The sequence below is a fragment of the Ictalurus punctatus genome, chromosome 3 (genome assembly GCF_001660625.3).
Source record: "Ictalurus punctatus breed USDA103 chromosome 3, Coco_2.0, whole genome shotgun sequence".
Taxonomy (NCBI): Eukaryota; Metazoa; Chordata; class Actinopteri; order Siluriformes; family Ictaluridae; genus Ictalurus; species Ictalurus punctatus.
The window spans coordinates 30,286,634-30,309,534 of record NC_030418.2 but is presented as its reverse complement, the minus strand read 5'-3'; the positions used below and the strand labels follow the sequence as shown (position 1 = coordinate 30,309,534).

General features: G+C 39.4%; 1 protein-coding gene across 2 annotated transcripts; it reads left to right on the top strand.

Moving 5' to 3' along the window:
* On the top strand, positions 1–20,243 carry LOC108262959 (broad substrate specificity ATP-binding cassette transporter ABCG2). 2 transcript variants are annotated; one of them, XM_053679876.1, is made up of 16 exons: positions 1–1,774; positions 3,681–3,740; positions 4,272–4,386; positions 7,116–7,268; positions 7,646–7,803; positions 8,848–8,999; positions 9,417–9,518; positions 10,964–11,208; positions 12,693–12,775; positions 16,539–16,628; positions 16,738–16,862; positions 17,004–17,158; positions 17,752–17,841; positions 18,529–18,565; positions 19,597–19,624; positions 19,845–20,243. In XM_053679876.1, the coding sequence occupies exons 1-16, from the start codon at positions 1,566–1,568 to the stop codon at positions 19,990–19,992; spliced, it is 1,950 nt and encodes a 649-aa protein (XP_053535851.1). In that variant the 5' UTR covers positions 1–1,565; the 3' UTR covers positions 19,993–20,243. The 2 variants fall into 2 exon arrangements, with proteins under 2 accessions (XP_053535851.1, XP_053535850.1); XM_053679875.1 differs by lacking the exon at positions 19,597–19,624 and having other exon boundaries at positions 2–1,774; positions 10,958–11,208; positions 18,529–18,614.
* The last annotated feature ends 2,658 nt before the right edge of the window (positions 20,244–22,901 follow it).

The window sequence follows — 22,901 nt, the reverse complement described above, 5'->3', positions numbered from 1 at the left end:
AATAACATGAAGCCTTCATACGTCTCTGAATGCCTGATCATCTATGTTCCAAATCATGTGCTAATTATCTCTAGTGTTCCATGTAGGAAACATTAAAAAGAGTGAAAAAAAGGATTTTGTTTGTGCAGATGTGGAAGATGTGGAACGTTATCATTGAATATTTGACAGAACATATTTATTAATTTCAGCTTTTAACTAGTTTTTAGTTTATTTTCCTTACTTTTACTGGCACATTACATTTACCTTTATGTTTATATTATTTGAATTATTGCACTTGTAGTCTTTTTTTTCACATTTTTATAATAATTTTATCATTTATATAATTCGTATAACATATAACTTAGTTTTCTCTTTTTTCTGTGAAATTAATTAATTGATTGATTGAATGATTTCAGTGTTATATTTTATTACTAGTTCTTATAGCTATCAGCCTGTTTGACTGGTCATTTGAATCGAATGAGTTTAATGAAAACCTCGTTAACTCAATAAAAGTACAACGTGCACCTATTGTGTTCAGGAATAAAACACGCCATCGTTCCAACAAATTACTGTGGCACACATTTGAATAATAATCTTTTTCTGTTGATGATCTCTCTGTGTCTGGACGGTGTCATTAGTCTTGTTTGAATCGTCTTAATATGCACGGCATGGTAGAATTTGAGTTGCTTATGCAAACTGAATGTAGCATGCAATAGGTCAAGAGAGATGCTACATCACGTACTGGTGGACGGTGTTATTTTTAAATATATTGCATCTTTGAAATATTGGCAATGAAATATTTTCAATTCAATTTGTCATAGAAATTTCCACTTCCCACTGGATTACATGTAAAAGATGCCTTGATGGTTGGAAAATTGTGAATAAAGTGTGGAAGCAACTTAACTGTTGTTCTGATAATGTTTGTTGTTAGCTGCGAAAGAAATGTGACGTGACGACAGTTCAAAACCAAAGGCCGAATTAACAGAAAAATAGGAAGTCAGGAAAAATAGTAATTGAGGCGATCTGAATGATCTGAGGATACAAGAAATGTTGGAAGGCATTATGAAGTTTATCAGGGGGTACAAACTTCTAACATCATTTATTTTTTCCCTCTTATTATGGATCTTAAAATCCCACCTCCCGTGTGTGTGGAGGTTGTATGTTCTCCCCGTGTTTCATGGGTTTCCTCCCCCAGTCCAAAGACATGTGTTGTACTCTGGTTGGCATTTCCAAATCGTCCATATTGTTCTTGATTGTGTGTGCGATTGTGCCCTGCGATGGGTTAGCACCCCATCCAGGGTGTCCCCCACCTTCTGCCCCAACTCCCCAAGGATAGGCCCCATGCACCATTTGACCATTTTTTGTTACCTGTAATAATGAATGAACCTCCATGAAACCTAACTCTAAATATCTTCTTAAAGTAAATTGCTTTAAAGTCTTTTTCAGTTTGTCCAAAGGGTGTGCAAACTTTTGCACTCTGAGGAACTAAGTCTCTATGATGTATTATCGTGCTTGATTATCATATCCATTAACCACTACTTTTTTTAAAACTATAGATATATATATTTGAGTGAAAGCCTCATGAGATGGAGGGTCAAGAGAATCATATCCGCATTCACATGATTGAGGACGTGGGCCATGTGAATGGGACGTCTAGACAAAGAGTCATCACCAAAGATCCGGTTGCACGGCAGCACGGAGCCACTGTGAGCTTCCACAACATCCAGTACAGTGTAACGATAAAGAGTAGCTCCTGTAAGAAGAGCGTCACTAAGGACATCTTGGTGGACCTGAAGTGAGTCTAATCTCATGCTCATCTCATTTAGACTGAGTAGTAGTAATAATAATAATAATGCATGTAATAGAAAAAGGTGACTGAGCATTCATTATACACACAATAATGTAAACACAAAGGTGTGCGGTCACTCCACACCTTAAACAAGCAGGTGAAAAGCCATTGCTGTTCTGCCCTGGTTAGGTAACGTGTTTACGCCACAGTACAGAGGAAAACACATGACCTGTCACAGCCGATCTGATCTCTGTGTGATGCTGCACTCTGCCCACATCTGATTAGATCGACTCCAGTTGACATATGATTGGCATTTCTTTAACTATTAAGATAACATCTTTCATCTGGAAGAATATACCACAGCAGTACAGCTCCAGTTTTATCCTCACAACTGTATACAGTTCAATCCTGAGCTCAGTTTAATGTCTGTGAAGAGTATCGATTGATTGTTCTTCCATGTCAGCATGGGTTTACTCTGGGCTCTTCAGTTTCCTCCCACCTTCCTACAGTCAGTAATTGTACACCTACAACATGATTTACATAGTAGGTTTACCTAATAAAGCTGGAATAAACACCACACTATACGGCCAAAAGTTTGTGGACACCTCACCATTACACCCATATGTGCTTGTTAAACATCCCAGTCCAGATTTAGTCTCCACTTTGCCGCTCTTCTGGGAAGGCTTTCCACTAGATTGTGGAGAGTAGCTGTGGGGATCTGTGTTCATTCAGCTACAAGACCATTAGTGAGGTCAGGTACTGATGTTGGGATGTTGAGGAGGTCTGAGGTGCAGTTGGTATTCTAGTTCATGCCGAAGGTGTTGTGGGGTTGAAGGTCAGGGTTCTGTGCAGACCCCTTGAGTTCTTCTACTCCAATCTTGGCAAATCATGTCTTCATGGAGCTCACTTTGTGCACAGGGGTGTTGTCATGCTGGAACAGGTTTGGGCATCTTAGAGATCCAGTAAAATGAAATTATAATGCTTCAGCATACAAAGACATTCTACAAAATTGGGTGCTTCAAACTTTGTGGAAACAGTTTGGGGAAGACCCACATATGGGTGTGATGGTCACAAACCTTTAGCCATCATCCAGTCAACTCTTCCTTTCAGTCCCTCATTCTCGTTTTAATACCAAAGGTGACCAGGCTTTCTCAGTAGCTGCTCCCAGGCTCTGGAATAGTCTCCCTTTTCATATTAGATCTTCCCCCTCTATTGCTATGTTTAGACCCACTTCTATACGATATCTTTTAATTCGATCTTAGGGTGTAGAATTTTCATGTGTCCATTGGTATTTGATACTATTAAATGCTTGTTTATAAATCTGTTTTGTACTACTTGTACAGCACTTTGATTTCAACTTCTGTTGTTTTTAAATGTGCTTTATAAATAAATAAACTAACTAAATGCGCTTAGTGGTTAGCACGTTTGCCTCACACCTCCAGGGTTGGGGGTTCGATTCCCACCGGGCCCTGTGTGTGCGGAGTTTGCATGTTCTCCCCGTGCTGCGGGGGTTTCCTCCGGGTACTCCGGTTTCCTCCCCGAGTCCAAAGACATGCATGGTAGGTTGATTGGGGTGTCCAAAGTGTCCGTAGTGTATGAATGGGTGTGTGAATGTGTATGTGATTGTGCCCTGCGATGGATTGGCATCCTGTCCAGGGTGTACCCTGCCTTGTGCCAGATACTCCCTGGGATAGGCTCCAGGTTTCCCCATGCCCCTGAAAAGGATAAAGCGGTATAGAAGATGGATGGATGGATGGAAACTAACTAAATCATATAGGGTATAAGGCAGTTTTCTCATACTGTATGTAGTCTGTCACACAAAGTGGCCTCAGGGACAAAATTGGCTCCATAAAACTAAAAATGCAACTTCACATATTTCTGATAAAAATGACTGTGATCTGTTTCTCCACAGCGGAATTATGAAACCTGGTTTAAATGCCATTTTAGGCCCTAGTGGAAGTGGCAAATCTTCGTGAGTACCAATATGACTCTCTCTTTCAAGTTCAACTGAAATTACATGCTTGGAATGGAAAAATTGTCCCTAGAAGTTTGATTTATATCAACTAAGATCACAATCTTTAGCTATTTAGATGCAGTTGAGGGCAAACATTTGCATCCCCATGTTTTTATATTTAGAAAAGGTAATATGTAACTTGAATTCCAGTTATAAAGTTTGGTCATATAGGTTATCAGAAAATATTTATATTACATTTAGAAAGGGATATATATAATATATATATATATATATATATATATATATATATATATATATATATATATATATATATATATATATATGTGTGTGTGTGTGTGTGTGTGTGTGTGTGTGTGTGTGTGTGTGTGTGTGTGTATTTTTTTTTTTCTTAAATTTATACAAACCTTTGTACTGGACTGTATACTGTATAAAGCCCCTTCATCCTACTCCAGAGCTGATATTGTTCAAAAATGTGTTTTATTTGAAACGTACTGTATGTGGTGATCATTTCTGCCATCTCATTTTCAGGTTTTTGGATGTGCTTGCAGCAAGGAAGGACCCCTTGGGTCTTTCTGGTGAAGTCCTGATCGATGGAGCTCCACAGCCATCCAATTTCAAATGTCTCTCGGGCTACGTTGTACAGGTACAACAACACACATGAGCTTCACTGGAAAAAAGAAAAGAGGAAGTAGTTTAAAATGAGTTGAATTTATCGAACATTTCTCATTGTGAGGTTACAATAAAACAAATCTAAGATAATTAAGCCAGTTTTTACTTGCCTAGAAAATTTCGCGGTTGAAACGGTCTTAACGTATTTGGTAGTTTAGCTTCTTTCTAAAAAATAAATGAGTTGAAATTAGTAAAAATATCTAGAAATAGTCTAGATAAGTCAAGACAACTTTATTTATAAAGCACATTTAAAACAATACAAGGGCTGCCAAAGTGCTGTACAGTAGAATTAATAACTCTACAAATGATTCCATAGGGATAAGACCGAATAACATTAACCAACACAATAAGACAAGATAAAAGTTAATAAATCCACAAAATCAAGAGAATGGTCTAGTACAGGAGTGTCCAATCTTATCCAGTAAGGGCAGGTATGGGCGCAGGTTTTCATTCCAACTAAGCAGAAGCCACACCTGAGTCTATTGAAAGCCAAGCTTTGATTAAACAGGTGGAATCAGGTGTGGCTCCTGCTTGAGTGGAATGAAAACCGGATAGGTTTGCAGATAAGTTTGGACACCCCTGGTCTAATAAAATTAGGTGGTAGAGCGGGTTGTTCACTAATCGTAGGGTTGGAGGTTCTATTCCCGGCCCACGTGACTCCACATGCCGAAGTGTCCTTGGGAAAGACACTGAACACCCAGGTTGCTCCCGATGACAAGTTAGTGCCTTGCATGGCAGCTCTGCTACCATTGGCGCGCTTTGGAACCGCTAAGGTTAAAAAAAAGTGCTATATAAGTGCAGACCATTTACCAAAATAAGATTAAAATAGAATAAAACATTAAAAGAGAATAAAATAATCTTCTGTTAACAGGCTTGGTGGGGTAACAGAATACATGTAAAGGCGTTATGTAATCAGGATACAAAAAACTGGTAACTAATCCGTGTGCGTTTTATGTCAAAAACAAAGTAATCAGATTAAAGGTGCATTTTGTAAAAAATGAGTACACGATCAGGATAAAAAAAAATAATTCATTTAAAACCAAAGAAATGAATAACACAATATATACAGCTGCTTGATTATAGTTCTGGTTCTCTTTTGCCAGTCGTGGCTCAAATGAGCAACCTCCCGGAGCAAATACATTTTGCGCAAAGTTAATGTGGTAGAAATGAACACAAATTGTTCTGTGAAATGCTTTTGTTAGGGTGACCATACGTCCTCTTTTTCCCGGACATGTTCTTAAAAAAAATCGTCCGGCCGGGATTTCTAGATTTGAGAAAATGTCCGTAATTCAGCTTTAGTTTCATTATGATGTGCTTATGGTCTAATACTGCATCATGCGTGTGCATGTTTGCATTGCTTTAACCCCTCTCTGTAATTCCCGCCTTCTCGCACACCAATCGGTCGATTATAAAAGGCTTACAGCAACTATTGCCCAAATTCCTGCCACTCACCCATTAGCGTAGTCTCAGTGAACGCTCGAAGGTGAAGCGCTGTTGTGTACGACGTCAAACAGTTCAGCAAACGCCAGCTGTCCTGAGTCGAAACAATGCTCATGGCCATATAAGATCATTTTTAATTTCTTGTTATCACATTGCTCCATATCACATGGTCATTCACATGTGTAAATGATGGTAGAAGGTTCACTCACAGCATCTGATATTTTATTTTATTCCGTGGACATTCAAAAGAATGTAGGAAAAAATGTAATATGTGGGCAGAGTGAAAACTATTTTATTATATATATATATATATATATATATATATATATATATATATATATATATATATATATATATATATAATGTATGTGTATATTTATGTATGTATATGTGACGCTAACCGTGTGTATTTTTCAGTGTATTAAAGCCTGCATTCATAGTAACACTGTTTTGAGCACTAAGATACCCCCCCCCCCTGTTTTAAATCTCTATAATAAACTCTAAATAAAAGTATTTTAGATCGTATTGTTTTTCTCTTGACTTTATTTAAATATGTTACCTCAAAGTAATCCAAAAATATACAGATTACATTACTTTCATATTGGATTAAATTACTAATTACATTTTTTATGAAGTAATTTCTAACTGTAACGGAATACATTTTTACAGTGACCCTCCCAACCCTATCTGTTAAATAATGCAGTAAGCAACAATGGCAAATATTTCCATTAACATCACATCCCAAAGCATTTTATTCCTCTTATACAACAGCAGCAATATTGTATTCATTTTAAAAGAACTTTTTTTTTTTTTTTAATCAGTTTATATTTGTGTTTAATGTTATGGAATGTCCATGAAACAAGTTAATTCCTGTTATCACTTACGTTCTATCAGTTATAATCAGTCGCTCCATCAGCAGCCTCTCTCTGTCTCTCTGCAAACTTGTTGCCGCAAAAATACAACACTCCTTTTGTAAGATGTTACTATGGAAACAGCAACTTATTAGAATGAGCGCATTAATTTTAACCTGTGATTTACAGCCTTTTAACCTTAGAGCCAGAACGACTGCCACAGTTGCTCTTATGGAAAATTAGTCAATACCTTCTGACCAAACCGATTCAAGAGTTCTGTGGTATAATGAGAAATTCCAGATAGATTAGACTATATTCCAAGGTATTTTCACATGCTAAGGTATATTTTTGCTGTACTTTGAGGATGAGTGTTACTGTTACTGTATGTGACCTTTGTTGATTATGTGGATAGGATGACGTGGTGATGGGCACTCTGACCGTGCGAGAGAATCTGTGTTTCTCGGCTGCCCTTCGTCTTTCATCTGCTATAAAAATGAAAGAAAAGGAGGACAGAGTTAATCGTCTCATTTCCGACTTAGGCCTCAGTAAAGTGGCAGACAGAAGGGTACTCGCACACATGCAAACAGACACCTGCACTTTACATCTAGCCACGCTCAACAGAACTGTGCAAATAGCATGAAAATGAATCAGGCTAATTGTTTTTTGTTGTTGTTAATCTATACACTAAAACAAGCACATTCTTGTAAAGCTTAAAAAAAACTCTTTAAATGTAGAGGTTGGTCTGAAAGTATCTAAAACATTCCTTCTAACATCTGGATAATCCTGACATACTTTCCTTAGGTGATAAATAAATCCCATTCCTTAGCAGTGTTTGGTTGAGTAAAGATAATTGTTTTACTGAAGAATGGCAAGTTAACATAATGTGTGTGTATATGTGTGTATATCACTGTGATTTACAATATCATGCTTTTGGTCATTCAGGTGGGCACTGAGCTGATTCGCGGCATCTCTGGAGGTGAACGAAAGAGGACCAGCATTGGCATGGAGATGATCATTGACCCCTCTGTACTGTTCCTGGATGAACCCACTACAGGCCTGGATGCCAGCACCGCCAACTCTGTTCTACTGCTGCTTAAACGGTCAGTGGTCATGCTGCTTCTCCTTGCTGCTAAGAGAAAACAAGGCCACCTGCCAGAAACACAGTAGAATAATAAACATCTTGAGGTTCACTGTAATCCTACGTTCTTTGTTTCGTGATTGATTTGTTAGTGTTTTATACCACAGCGCTACTCAATTCTCAATTTTGATTCTATAACTGCAATGCTGACTTTAGTTCAGGCTGCAAGGCAAATCACATTGTATATTAATCCATTCGCTCCAATACTTTATCGTTTCTATATTAACAACAGTATCTCAAAACAATGTTGAGGCCTACAGCTTGAAAGGTTCTGCATTTGGTCAAATTGCCACAAGTTGCTTGTAATGATGAAGGATATTTATTCTAAATGACATAAAGTCACGTAAATAATACCTTGTGGCCAGTTGTCTACACAGTTGGCAGCTAAATTCTCAGTATTTATTTTGAAGTTATGACACAACGTATTTAGAGTTGTGCTTTTTCTGTGTAGATTCTTAATAATTTTTTATTATTATTATTTTATTCCAATTAGAACAATCGTAAATAGTGAAAATGATTCAGGTTTTATACTTTGTAGCTTCTATTTTTTTTATGTTGTAATTCGTGTTGACAATTCTATTTTAAACACATACAGTATCTCACAAAAGTGAGTACACCCCTCACATTTTTGTAAATATTTGATTATAACTTTTCATGTGACAACACTGAAGAAATGACACTTTGCTACAGTGTAAAGTAGTGGGTGTACACCTTGTGTAACAGTGTAAATTTGCTGTCCCCTCAAAATAACTCAACACACAGCCATTAATGTTTAAACAGCTGGCAACAAAAGTGAGTACACCCCTAAGTGAAAATGTCCTTAGGTGTATCCTGTATCAATTTTACTTTGGATAAAAACATGGTTAAATTTGCACAAAAAAAAAACGCCAAACATGCTGTTATAGGAAAATAATCACAATAATGCTGCTAAATTGGATTATTAACACCTAATTAAGTGTTGTTTGATTAGTTATGTGGGTAGTGTTTAATGTTTTCCTGTTTTCAGAATGGCCAATAATGGACATACTATTATCATGTCCATCCACCAGCCACGCTACTCCATCTACCAGCTCTTTGACAACCTCACACTGCTGGTCAGCGGCAAACAAGTCTACCATGGACCGGCCCACCATGCACTGGACTACTTTGCCAACATTGGTACACTCAGAAATACACATGCCCGCAAAACACATGGAGCATATAAACTAATAAGGGGTCAATCGATTAGCACTAGTAAGGGGGACAATATCATAACTATACAGCAGTCTGGGAAAGCCATTCACATGGTGAAATTTTCTACTATGAACAGTTCTGAAATATGAGAAAATTGCACATAAAAGTCCATTTGGAAAGATTAGTCTTTTTTTTTTTTTTCAAGATTAGCTCTCTGATGGTTAACCCACACATGGTTAACACACACACACACATACACACAAACCCCACCCATGCTTCCAAATCTCTTCCCCCAAATTATCTACAATGACCTGTAGAGTGTCTATAAAATGAATAATGATACTCTTACAGTACACATGGAGCCTCCCATTTATGATGTTTGCTTTTGATATTGCATTCCAGGTTATGAATGTGAAACCCATAACAACCCAGCAGATTTCTTCCTGGATGTCATTAATGGAGACTCCATAGCTGTGTCTATGGCCAAGCTGCAGACTGCAGAAGGTATTCATTTACATTTCACAAATGCTTTCCCCCAGTGTGACCTTGCATCTACAGAAAACAACACTATTGGATAGCTTGTTTCGGGGCACAGCGCCAATAGCCAGGAGTTTAAATCATATACAAAACCCATGACATCTTGAATTTTAGCCAAATTTGCCTGTGGCCTACCACCACCATTTTCAGTTTCACACTCTTCATTGCTTTAATGTCAGGTTCTGGAATCTTTCGGAAGTGATCAAAGACAAAATTAATCCAAAATGCTTGATTTAATTAGATTATTGATTATTGTGAAGGGCTTTTCATGCTTAGCCATAGCTAAGGCTTATGTAACTGTCACTATTTTCAAATATGTAGAGTTTTGGAACTATAAGATAGTGTATTGTAATAATCTGACTGTTTGTAATGGTGGACCAGTGCTTGTACGTGGATTAACCATAGGCATCTGTGATATCTAGTAATTTGCTTTGCATAAACGTGCAAATTTATGATTAGCATTTATATAACATCATTATTCCAGTGCTGTTTATGTATAGGTATAGTGAGAGGACTATTCTTCATTTTGCATCTTCCATCCAGTGTTGCCAACTTAGTGACTTTGTCGATAAATGTGGTGACCATTTAGATCCCTTTAGCATAGTTATTTTGCCTAACAACAAATATGGTGACTTTTGAGTACACTTTAGCTATAGTAAAACCTGACCGACTTGCACTTGTCTGAGCCAATGTTCCCAATGACCAATCACTCATCACCATCGTTCCCAACGATCAATCACTGGTCACCATCATTCCCAATGACCAATCACTGATCACATTGTTCCCAACGACTAATCACTGATCACCATAGTTCCCAATGACCAAGCACTGATCACATCGTTCCCAATGACCAATCACTCATCACCATCGTTCCCAACGACCAATCACTGACCACCATCAAATCCCAATGACCAATCACTCATCTTCCTGGCAATATTTATTAATAAAAGTATTAACCACTGCTTCTTTTTATCTGCTGTCTTGATAGAAATTCTAATATTTTATGAATATATAAATAGTTTCTTATGCCATGACCAAAGGCTTATTTTTTGGTATAATCTTTTCATTTCTATTTGTATCATTCTCTACTGTATTCTGTTCTGTCCTCAAAGTCTTTTGAAAATCATCCTCCTTCATATAACACATTTTGATATTTAAATGATCATGACAAAAAAAAAAAAAAAACGTCATCATCAGGTGACTTCTAGCAACTTTGGAGAATGCCTTGGCTAATTTCCCCTGAAAAGAAATGGCATCTGAAGTTTTGTGAATCTTGATTTCTCACTTCATGTGTCGATATTCCTGAGTAAATGTGACCCTCTCCCCTCTCAGTGTGTCAGACTGGATTATTTGCAAATTTAGTAGCAAATATATCTTCTAAAATCCTGCATGATCCTGTGATGCAGATATAGAACTTGAGGAGCCTGGAAGCACAAGGCAGAGCATTAAAGAGCATCTGGTGGAGGAATACAAGAAAAGCAGCTATGCTCAGGAAACCAAGGCTGAACTGGAGCGTATCATGAGGGGCAAAGAGTACAGCACCAAACCCAAGTCCCGCACCATCACCTACAACTGCGGTTTCTTCCACCAGCTAAACTGGGTCGTGAAGAGAAGTTTCCGGAACCTGATACTGAACCCTCAGTCTTCCGTTTCACAGGTTTGGGCATTCATGATGTGGCTAATTGCTAAAAGTAGGTTTATGATGTTGCACACTAGGGGTCATATGTAGAGTTTTTAAATTAAGTCCAAAAGCTACATCAATATTTACATTTACAGAAATGTAGTCTGGGTACTGGGTACATACATATACATGCTTAAGTTGATTTTCTGGGCTCCCCATTCAGATAACCCATGTGTGTCAAGTCAATGTGGTGAGATTTTCAAAGCATCTAGACCACCACTTTTAAGCACAAGCACTAGCCTTTAGGTCTGAGAAAAAAATCAAGAAGGACTGAAGGACATAACCTTCTCTTTTTTTTCTCTCTTTGCTGTGGAATATAATTCATGTAGCACAAAATTAAAACTAAAACAAAAATAAATAAATAAATAAAATGATATATGAATGAGAATTCATATATATAATCTAATGATGAGATTTTAAGCACTGAAATCTAATACGAATCTAGTATATTGCCAATATATTGCTGTATGAATAGTCTCAGTACGGATTCTTTATGCTTTTTAAGTTATTATGTATGATAGATTTTTTTTGCACTTTTATTAAGAAGTTTAACAAAATAAATCAGTTCATAAACATCCTGATCAGGTCTTTACAAGAATGGCCTATATTGCATAAGCACATTTAAAAATTGACCTCAGTTCCTGGTATTGCAATCTCATTTAAATTCAAAGTAACAGATTAATCTGTTTTGGTACAAACATGGAAACTTTATCCATCAGAGACATTTATTACATATTCTCTTTTACCAGCGACATTCCTAGCATCTTAAACCCATTCAGTCCGCATACCCTTTTCTTCTATACAGGGACATTACATGCTCATTAGCTGCCAAATGCACCACTGGAACCTCACTTTAAGAATTATTAACATTTAACCAGCCCCAGCTAATTGAGGCTAATACCCCAAGCTAAGGGGTAAGCTAAGCTAAGCGGATTGCCTCGTTCTTGCCTGAACTGATACAATGAGTGAGAGTGGGAGGAAGAATGGCTGGAGAAAAGCTAGACAGAGCTGGCCCGCTTATCACCTGGCTGTGTGGCTCCCACATACAGAGAAGAATGCCCCTTTGGTCCTATTTGCTCAATTAGCTTAGCCTTTCACACTGCAAATGCTTTTGTGCCACCAAGTCACCTGTCAGCATCTATACTTATGTAGGAGATTACTGCTCCAAACTCAGAAGGTCTCACAGCCTTATTCTCACACGGTCATATTATATAGTCCTAATGTACAGGGATTTACTATTCTCACACTGTGAAACATACCTTATAAGAATAAAAATGTGCATATATATATATATATATATATATATATATATATATATATATATATATATATATATATATATATATATATATATATATATATATATATATATATATACCTCAAACCTATTCTACATACTTGCCTGATTTTCCTGTGAGTTGAAAAGTGAAGCTTGGCATTGACCCTTGTGCACACCCTAGTTTGCAGTGACCACCTTCTTGGCATTCACTATTGGCACCGTTTTCTTTGGAGTGAAATACGACCAAAGAGGCATACAGAACAGGTAAGTGAGGTCATGCTGACACCTACAGTGCATCAGGAAAGTATGCACAGCGCTGCACTTTTTCCACATTTTGTTATGTTACAACCTTATTCCAAAATGGATTAAATTAATTATTTTTCTCAAAATTCTACAAACAATACCCCATAATGACAAAGTGAAAGAAGTCTGAAATCTTTGCAAATTTATTAAAAATAAAAAAACAAAAAAAGAACATGTACATAAGTATTCACAGCCTTCACCATGACACACAAAATTGAGCTCAGGTGCATCCTGTTTCCACTGATCATCCTTGAAATGTTTCTACAACTTGACTGGAGTCCACCTGTGGTAAATTCAGTTGATTGGACAGGATTTGGAAAGTCACACACCTGTCTATATAAGGTCCCACAGTTAACAATGCATGTCAGAGCACAAACCAAGCCATGAAGTCCAAGGAATTGTCTGTAGACCTCTGAGACAGGATTGTATCGAGGCACAGATCTGGGGAAGGGTACAGAAACATGTATGCAGCATTGAAGGTCCCAATGAGCACAGTGGCCTCCATCATCCGTAAATGGAAGAAGTTTGGAACCAGCAGGAGTCTTCCTAGAGCTGGCCGCACGGCCAAATTGAGCGATCAGGGGAGAAGGGCCTTAGTCAGGGATGTGACCAAAAACTCGATGGTCACTTTGTGTCTCTGTGAAGAGAGGAGAACCTTCCAGAAGAACAGCCATCTCTGCAGCACTCCAATAATAATGCCTGTATGGTAGAGTGGCCAGACGGAAGCCACAGCTGAAGGACTGAAGGACCCACCTGAAGGACTCTCAGACCATGAGAAACAAAATTCTCTGGTCTGATGAAACAAAGATTGAACTCTTTGGCCTGAATGGCAAGCGTCATGTCTGAAGGAAACCAGGCACCAGTCATCACCTAGCCAATACCATCCCTACAGTGAAGCATGGTGGTGGAAGCATAATGCTTTGGGGATGTTTTTCAGCGGCAGGAACTGGGAGACTAGTCAGGATCGAGGGAAAGACGAATGCAGCAATGTACAGAGACATCCTTGATGAAAACCTGCTCCAGAGCGCTCTGGACCTCAGACTGAGGCGAAGGTTCATTCACACACACACTCACACACCAATGGTAGCAGAGCTGCCATGCAAGGCACTAACTTACCATCGGGAGCAACTTGGGGTTCAGTGTCTTGCCCAAGGACACTTCGGCATGTGTAGTCATGTGGGCTGGGAATCGAACCACCAACCCTATGATTAGTGGACAACCCACTCTACCACCTGAACCATAGCCACCAACTTAACCGGCTGTAATGCCAAATACCAAGGAATAATCCATGCATTGTCATCCTTCATGCTGTGGATCCTCTGAAGGTCATCACCCATTCAGTGATATTCTCGTGGTGGGCTGGGTCCAGTTTCAGCCATCGCTTTGAGTCTAACAGTCTCGGGCGAAGGTAAAAGAGTGGACCCCCTTCCTCCAGCGTTGTGGAGTGGAAGCACCGGCAGTGTCCCTCCAGAGACCCATTTGAACCCTGCTCTCTGGACTGTCAGATAATCCAGCTGGCACTCAGGTGGCAGTCTGTGTGCTGGCAGCTGGGTTTCTCCCATCAGGAGGGCTTTAATCAGAAGCCCCTTCACTTCTTGGCCAACCACAGGCCGAGGCAGTGGCCTTGAATGTGTCCAGGTATGCATCTGCATCATTTGAGTTTGAGAACTTAACGACAGGCTTGCAGGAAAGGGTGAAGAGACATTTCAGGGCAGTTTAATCTGCAACCTGCTTGTTCATTATTTGGGTGAACATGTCTTGATTTTTCCGTTGCAGTTTGACAAGAGCCTGATGTTGCTGCTCCTGCATTTGGGCCAATGACTGCACTATTTGTGCGAAAACTCTGCTCCATTTCGCATCTTTTGTGGTCTGAGTAGCTTTTGGTTTTCGGCACTAGTGTTGCAGTGACAAAGGAATTGCTACTCAGGAATCCAGCAGACTCGGGGTGATTGCACACATGAGCTTTTATTTGAGTGCATGCTTTGGCACTATACTTCAGAAACAGGAACAAAAAGAAAGCAAACGAAAGAAGAAAGTAAATGGTGCTATGGAATTATCAAGTGCTATGGAATTACCTCATCATACTCATGAACAAAACTGACAGAGAGACCGAGAGTGATAAATAGCATTATGTTGGGTAAATAGCACTGACACCTCACAGCTCCGAGGACCCAGGTTCGATCCTGAGCTTGGTTTTCTCTCTGTGTATTAGCGCGTCATGCTGGAGTGTTCCTGGCATAGGTGTTAAACCAGAATAACAAAACCTGACTTGACTGAACTGCACCTCCAATACTTCCTGCAGTGATTAGCAGACATGTAGCATACATTTTAGACTTTGTTTGTATCTCCATTACGATCTACCTGTACATGAACAGCTGCATGCACGTTAGGCTGTGCCAGGTACTGTAACTTTAAATTATACACAAGATAAGCTAAAAGAGACCCATGTGAAGTTCTAGCACCTTATCTAGGTCTTTATCATTGATGATGCTGATGTAACTTATGGAGACTCCAGCCCTTTATGGTTCACATCTACTGTGTTTGAAATAACTACATGACCAACATACACTTGCTGAGCACTTTATTAGGAACCCTATACTGATAGAAGGTAGGGCCTCCATTTTGCTCTCAAAACAGCCTCAATTCTTCATGGCATGGATTCCACAAGATGTTGGAAACATTCCTTGTTGAGATGTTGAGATAATTGCATCACACAATTTCTGCAGATTTTTCAGGTGCACTTTCATGCTGTGACTCTCCCATTCTACCACATTCCCAAAAGTGTTGTATTGGCTTCAGATCTGGTGAATGGGGAGGCCTCTGAAGAACACTGAACTCATTGTCATGTTCATGAAACCATTTTGAGACTTTTGCTGTATCACACATGGCACTATCATGCTGGAAGTAGCAGTTAGAAAATGGGTAAATTGTGGCCATGAATGGGGTGCACATGGTCAGCAACAATACTCAAATAGGCTGTAACATTCAAGCAATGACTGATTGATTTGGTATTCACGGGCACAAAGTGTGCCAAGAAAACATTCCCCACACCATTACACCACATCCACCAGTCTGGACTTTTGACACATGGCATGTTGGGTCCAGGGATTCATGCTGGTGCCACTATATCCTGACACTATCATCTGTGTTTCTCAGAAGAAATCAAGACTCATCAGACCAGGCTACTGTTCAGGTTTGGTGAGCCTGTACCCACTGCAACCTCAGCTTTCTGTTCTTGGTTGACAGTGTAACTAGACGTGGTCTTCTGCTGTTGTAGACCATCCGCCTCAAGTTTTTGTGTTGTGCATTCTGAGATGCTTTTCTGCTCACCACAATTGTACAGAGCAGTTATCTGAACTACTGTAGCCTTTCTGTCAGCTCGAACCAGTCCGGCCATTCTCCGTTGACCCTCTCTCATCAACAGGGTGTTTCCGTCCTTTCCATTTTTTCTTTATTGCACCATTCTGAGTAAGCTCTAGAGACTCTAGAGATCAGCAGTTATATAAATACTCAAACCAGCCTGTCTGGCACAAACAATCGTGTTGGCCCGTATCTGCATGATTTGATGCACTGATCTGCTGCCACATGATTGGCTGATTAGATAATTGCATGAATGACTAGGTGAACAGGTGTTCCTAATAAAGTGCTCAGCGAGTCTACATGCATTACATGCCAGTAACAAGATAAACATATCTGTGTAATTATGTGAGGTTTTGCTTTACAGGTTCGGGGCTCTGTTCTTTATCGTGGCAAATCAGTGTTTCAGTACACTGTCAGCTGCTGAGCTTTTCATCACTGAGAGGAAGCTCTTTATGTACGTTCGATGCTCAACATACACCATTCGGGTGCATTTGTTTGCATGTTTCAGCTATCATTTATCTAACCGAGATACAATCCTGCCATTCTTCCATTCATTCCTTCAGACATGAGTACACCAGCGGCTACTACAGCGTATCTGTATACTTCCTGTCTAAGGTCCTGTCTGACATAATCACTCTGCGCACGATTCCTGTTGTAGTCTTCACCTGTATCAGCTACTTTATGATTGGTGAGAAATAGAGCTGGTGCATAATAGCGTTAGATTTTGATGTCGGTCGCTTTTTAAATGCAGAACCCATATTATTGAATGTCTTCTCACAGCAGCATGATGTGTGTGTGTGTGTGTGTGTGTGTGTGTGTGTGTGTGTAGGATTCAAGCTCACACCAGCAGCATTCTTCATATTCCTGTTCACAGTGATTCTATTGGTGCACACTGCCACAGCTATGACCATAGCCGTCTCTGTTGGTCAGTCTGTTGTGGCTGTCGCAACCATCCTCCAGAACCTGGTCTTTGTCTTTATGATGGTAAGTTGGTGTAGTTTAAGAAGGTTTAATACAGACTTATGAAACTGTTTATGCACAAAACGTATTACTGAGCCAGAATAATCAAACTTTTTTTACTCACTTGCATATTTATTTATATTCATTTATTTTATCCCTTTAGTTGGCACGTGGGGGGGGGGGGGGGGGGGGGGGGTACGGTGGCTTAGTGGTTAGCACGTTTGCTTCGCAGCTCCAGGGTTGGGCTTCAATTCCTGCCTCTGCCCTGTGCATGCAGAGCTTGCGTGTTCTCCCTGTGCTTCGGGGGTTTCCTCCAGGTACTCCGGTTTCCTTCCCCAGTCCAAAGATATGCGTTGTAGGCTGATTGGCATCTCTAAATTGTCCACAGTCTGTGAATGCGTGTGCGATTGTGCCCACACATTCACAGGGTGTCCCCCCCTGCCTTGTTCCCCAAGTCCAGGCTCCAGGCTCCCCACGACCCTGTGTAGGATAAGCGGTATAGAAAATGGATGGATGGATAGTTGGCATGTTTGTTACATCTTTTATTTGGCTCTTCCTTCAGTAAGAGCTTTTTGCATAGAGCAGTTGCCTAACTGTAAGAAATTGGTTATTTGTAGATCTTTTCTGGTCTGCTGGTGAATCTGGAAAGCGTCATGGCCTGGCTCGTCTGGCTTAAGTACTTGAGCATCCTGCATTACGGACTCACGGTAACAATCACTCACAACCTAACATACAGAGAACATTTATATACAGCAGAAATCAATGCTACATATTTACCTTCACTGCATCACACTGGTGTTAGTGTCAGCTTCATATGCTCCGCCCCCTGGGGTTCAAAGTAAATTATATCTATTGTACACTTTTCTGGCCACGCTTCAGGATCTTGCAGGCTGCAATCTGATTGGCTGTTCTCACTTGCATGTACAGGATATGCGCTTCCATTTCACAATAAAACCCCTATTTCCTACTCAAACAATTTCAAACACTACATTTGTCTATAATCACATATTTGTCATTAGACAGCTTCAGGTCGATCTAAATTCCTACCAAATCTAGACTTTAATAGATGGGACAGCGAGAATGAGACATGTACAGGTACAGACAAAAGTCTGTGGGTAGTCATCGACTATGTCAGTCAGATTGCCTCTTCCTGTGAAAGTAGGCGTTTTATGGACACGTTTATTGACGAAATGTACCAGACTCTCTAGTGAAGCTACACTTACGATGACAAATGCGTAGTTTAAAAACATCTACTAGCATACCTAACATACTTCAGTCTTTATTTTCTAATCGTCATTTGCCAGAATGTTTTTTCAAAATATACGTTCAAAGCCAGAAATGTTGGACCTTTGTATTAAGACGTGCAGCATGATGATTGTGGTGTGTCTCAACAGGCTTTGGAGATCATAGAGTTTGTGGGACTGAAATTCTGTGGCAATCTCTCTGATGAACTAATATCCAACACCACTCAGGGAATCATGTATGTAAACTACACACACACACACACACACACACACACACACACACACACTTACTCGGTACTTAAAGCCAGTTTCCATGTGACTGAGTACTGTAATAGCCTTTGAAATATGAATGTTGCACCACCCACTGGCTGAGATTTGTCAGCTTCGACATGTCCAGACAAACAAAAATTTATTCACATCCACCAGTAGCACTGCCTTCTTTTACAGCATCAATAGTTTGTGCACCCAGATGAATGTAATGTTGTGATCATCTCCAAGCAGAACACAACACTGGCACCCCTAGATCCCAGGATAAAAGTATTTTTAATCATATTAATACCTTTAGTAATAAGTCATGGGAATACACACGTTTACCCTTCTCTGATTACAGCCACCCCCTCATGTATGGCTTATGACTGTGACTATGGCTGTGACTGGACAGTGATTGCATTTCAGTGCAGCACAACTCCGTCAGGCTGATTAAACTGAAACGCAATGCAACTGGGAATTACAGTCACTTCTGACTCAGATTCCGTGTTTATTTCTTCTTTTTTTTAAAAAAAAAAAAAAGCAACCCTCTTCTGATTGTATTTCACTTAATGCGAGACATAATGTGACGTAAGGTTTTGTTTTTCAGCGTGAGACGAATGTAATATACTGTAATAATGTTAAAACTACTGTCCCCCTAATCAAATAATTGGACATTTATACTGCTTCAATGTTTTATACACTACCAGTTAAAAGTTTGAGGACACTCGACGGAAATGTTTCTCATGATCATAAAATCCTTTTGATCTGAAGGTGTATGATTAAATCTTTGAAATCGGTGTTGTAGACAAAAATACTATCGTTCCGACGTATTCATTTCTTTCATTAGAAAACTAACATTTTATTTACAAAAAATTTTTTTTTAAACGGACGGCTCAGAGAGAATTATTCCGAAAAGCAGCCGATAAAAGTCCAGCGTAGATGGGAACTCCTTTAATACTGTTTAAAAAGCATCTCGGGGAAATTCCTCAAGAAATCAGTCGAGAAAATGCTAAAAATACATTTCTGGAAATTCTAGGCAAAAAGGGCGTCTACTTTGAAGATGCTAAAATACTAAATTATTTTGATTTATTTTGGATTTTTTGTCACAACATAATTCCCATAATTCCATTTGTGTTACTCCAGAGTTTTGATGACTTTATTATTATAAAACGTTTATTAATTATAAAAATTATTTTTTTTTAAAATTTCCCTCTCAGCTGCACAGGTGAGCAACATCTCCAGGCCCAAGGAATCAACTATTCTACATGGGGATTATGGCGGAACCATATGGCCCTGATAATTATGACCATCATATTCCTCATCATCGCCTACATCAAGCTGAGGTTCATGCGCAAGTTCTCCTGAGTGCTGAGATGCCTGTTCTGTTGAATTGTCTTTCCTGCAGATTCGCTGCGTTCTTTTCTTTTCGGCGGGATTTTTGAAGATTTCAGGAGTAACAAGAACACTTAGAGTTCCCATGTTGAGGCCTACAGCTTGAAAGGTTCTGCATTTGGTCAAATTGCCACAAGTTGATTGTAATGATGAAGGATATTTATTCTAAATGACGTAACGACACGTAAATAATACCATGTGGCCAGTTGTCTACACAGTTAGCAGCTAAATTCTCCGTATTTATTTTGAAGTTATGAAACAAAGTACTTACAGTTGTGCTTTTTCTGTGTAGATTCTTAATAATGTTTTGTTTTTTTTTTAAATTATTTTAGTCCAATTAGCATAATCATAAATAGTGAAAATGATTCAGGTTTTATACTATGTAGCTTCTATTTTTTTAATGTTGTAATTCGTGTTCACAATTCTGTTTTAAACACATACAGTATCTCACAAAATTGAGTACACCCCTCACATTTTTGTAAATATTTGATTATAACTTTTCATGTGACAACACTGGAGAAATGACACTTTGCTACAATGTAAAGTAGTGAGTGTACAGCTTGTGTAACAGTGTAAATTTGCTGTCCCCTCAAAATAACTCAACACACAGCCATTAATGTTTAAACAGCTGGCAACAAAAGTGAATACACCCCTAAGTGAAAATGTCCAAATTGAGCCCAATTAGCCATTTTCCCTCCCCGGTGTCATGTAAGTTGTTAGTGTTACAAGGTCTCAGGGGTGAATGCGGAGTAGGTGTGTTAAATTTGGTGTCATCGCTCTCACACTCCCTCATACTGGTCACTGGAAGTTCAACATAGCACCTCATGGCAAAGAACTTTCTGAGGATATGAAAAAAAGAATTGTTGCTCTACATAAAGATGGCCTAGGCTATAAGAAGATTGCCAAGACCTTGACACTGAGCTGCAGCATGGTGGCCAAGACCATACAGCGGTTTAACAGGACAGGTTCCACTCAGAACAGGCCTCGCCATGATCGACCAAAGAAGTCGAGTGCACGTGCTCAGCGTCATATCCAGAGGTTGTCTTTGGGAAATAGACGTATGAGTGCTGCAAGCATTGCTACAGAGGTTGAAGGGGTGGGGGGTCAGCCTGTCAGTGCTCAGACCATACGCCGCACACTGCATCAAATTGGTCTGCATGGCTGTTGTCCCAGAAGGAAGCCTCTTCTAAAGATGATGCACAAGAAAGCCTGCAAACAGTTTGCTAATCCCATGGATTACTGGAACCATGTCGTGTGGTCTGATGAGACCAAGATAAACTTATTTGGTTCAGATGGTGTCAAGCGTGTGTGGTGGCAACCAAGTGAGGAGTACAAAGACAAGTGTGTCTTGCCTACAGTCAAGCATGGTGGTGGGAGTGTCATGGTCTGGGGCTGCATGAGTGCTGCTGGCACTGGGGAGCTACAGTTCATTGAGGGAACCTTGAATGCCAACATGTACTATGACATACTGAAGCACAGCATGAGCAGTATGCAGTATTTCAGCATGATAATGACCCCAAACACACCTCCAAGATGACCACTGCCTTGCTAAAGAAGCTGAGGGTGAAGGTGATGGACTGGCCAAGCATGTCTCCAGACATAAACCCTATTGAGCATCTGTGGGGCATCCTCAAACGGAAAGTGGAGGAGCACAAGGTCACTAACATCCACCAGCTCCGTGATGTCGTCATGGAGGAGTGGAAGAGGACTCCAGTGGCAAGATAGCAAATTTACACTGTTATACAAGCTGTACACTCACTGCTTTACATTGTAGCAAAGTGTCATTTCTTCAGTGTTGTCACATGAAAAGATATAATCAAATATTTACAAAAATATTAGGGGTGTACTCACTTTTATGAGATACTGTACATTAAATGAAGCATCGCTCAAGTTGCACACACAATGTTTGGTTGAACCTCAGATTTGTTTTATTCCTGATTTTGTGTTCCTCGATGTTTTGAAAGGAGTGTTACTTCATACTGAACAGGTCTACTTTTAACAGTGTTAAATCCATTTTGATCAATTTCTCTGAATTCCAATCACTAATAACAATCCCTGCTGCATCTCCCTTTAATTTGACATCTAGATTTAAACAGAACATTATTATTAACTATTATTGTAGTTTGAGTTACATCGATACAATCTTTAATGCTTTCATTAATGTAAAACTCATGTAAATAGCTGAACAAAACTAATTATTGTTATTAAACTCTGCTCAAACTCAGGATCGAACCTGGAGCAGTGCCAGTGAGCCGCCCTTATACGAAACATCACACAGCTTAATTATTTGACGTTCTGCACAGATCTTACATTGACAGTTTCAACAAAACACGATACTCGCAGGACACAAATACTTCACGTGGGATTTGTAAACGTGAGAGCACAGTCCAGACCTAACCAATTTAATCCTGCACTTCAAAGCAGACTAATCTGTTTTAATGTGGCCTAATTCCTCACTACACATCAGCCACACCGGAGATCACCTCAACCTCACACAGACACACATTTTCACACAAAATCCAGCAATAATAGCTGCCTAAACCTGTTCCTCACTGTGCCTAAGGTACACCAATCAAATCTGCTGAGGTGATCGTTGACCCTTGTTGGGTATCATTTATGACTTGGCCCTCTATTCCTAGCTCGTCCATTGACTTATTTGACTGCCTGCACTGTTGTGTGTGTGTGTGTAATAGGAAAATCATAGACTAGAGAGAAGATAGTTTGTATATATTGTAACCGTAGTTTTGACAGGTATAGGTCAAAGGTCAAAAAGATACACATTCTAACTCTCTATATCTAGATCAAAGGTCATGATCATAAAAATATGAATAGTTATGTTAAATCTGGATCACATCCATTCGTGACCATATATGGTGCTGCCA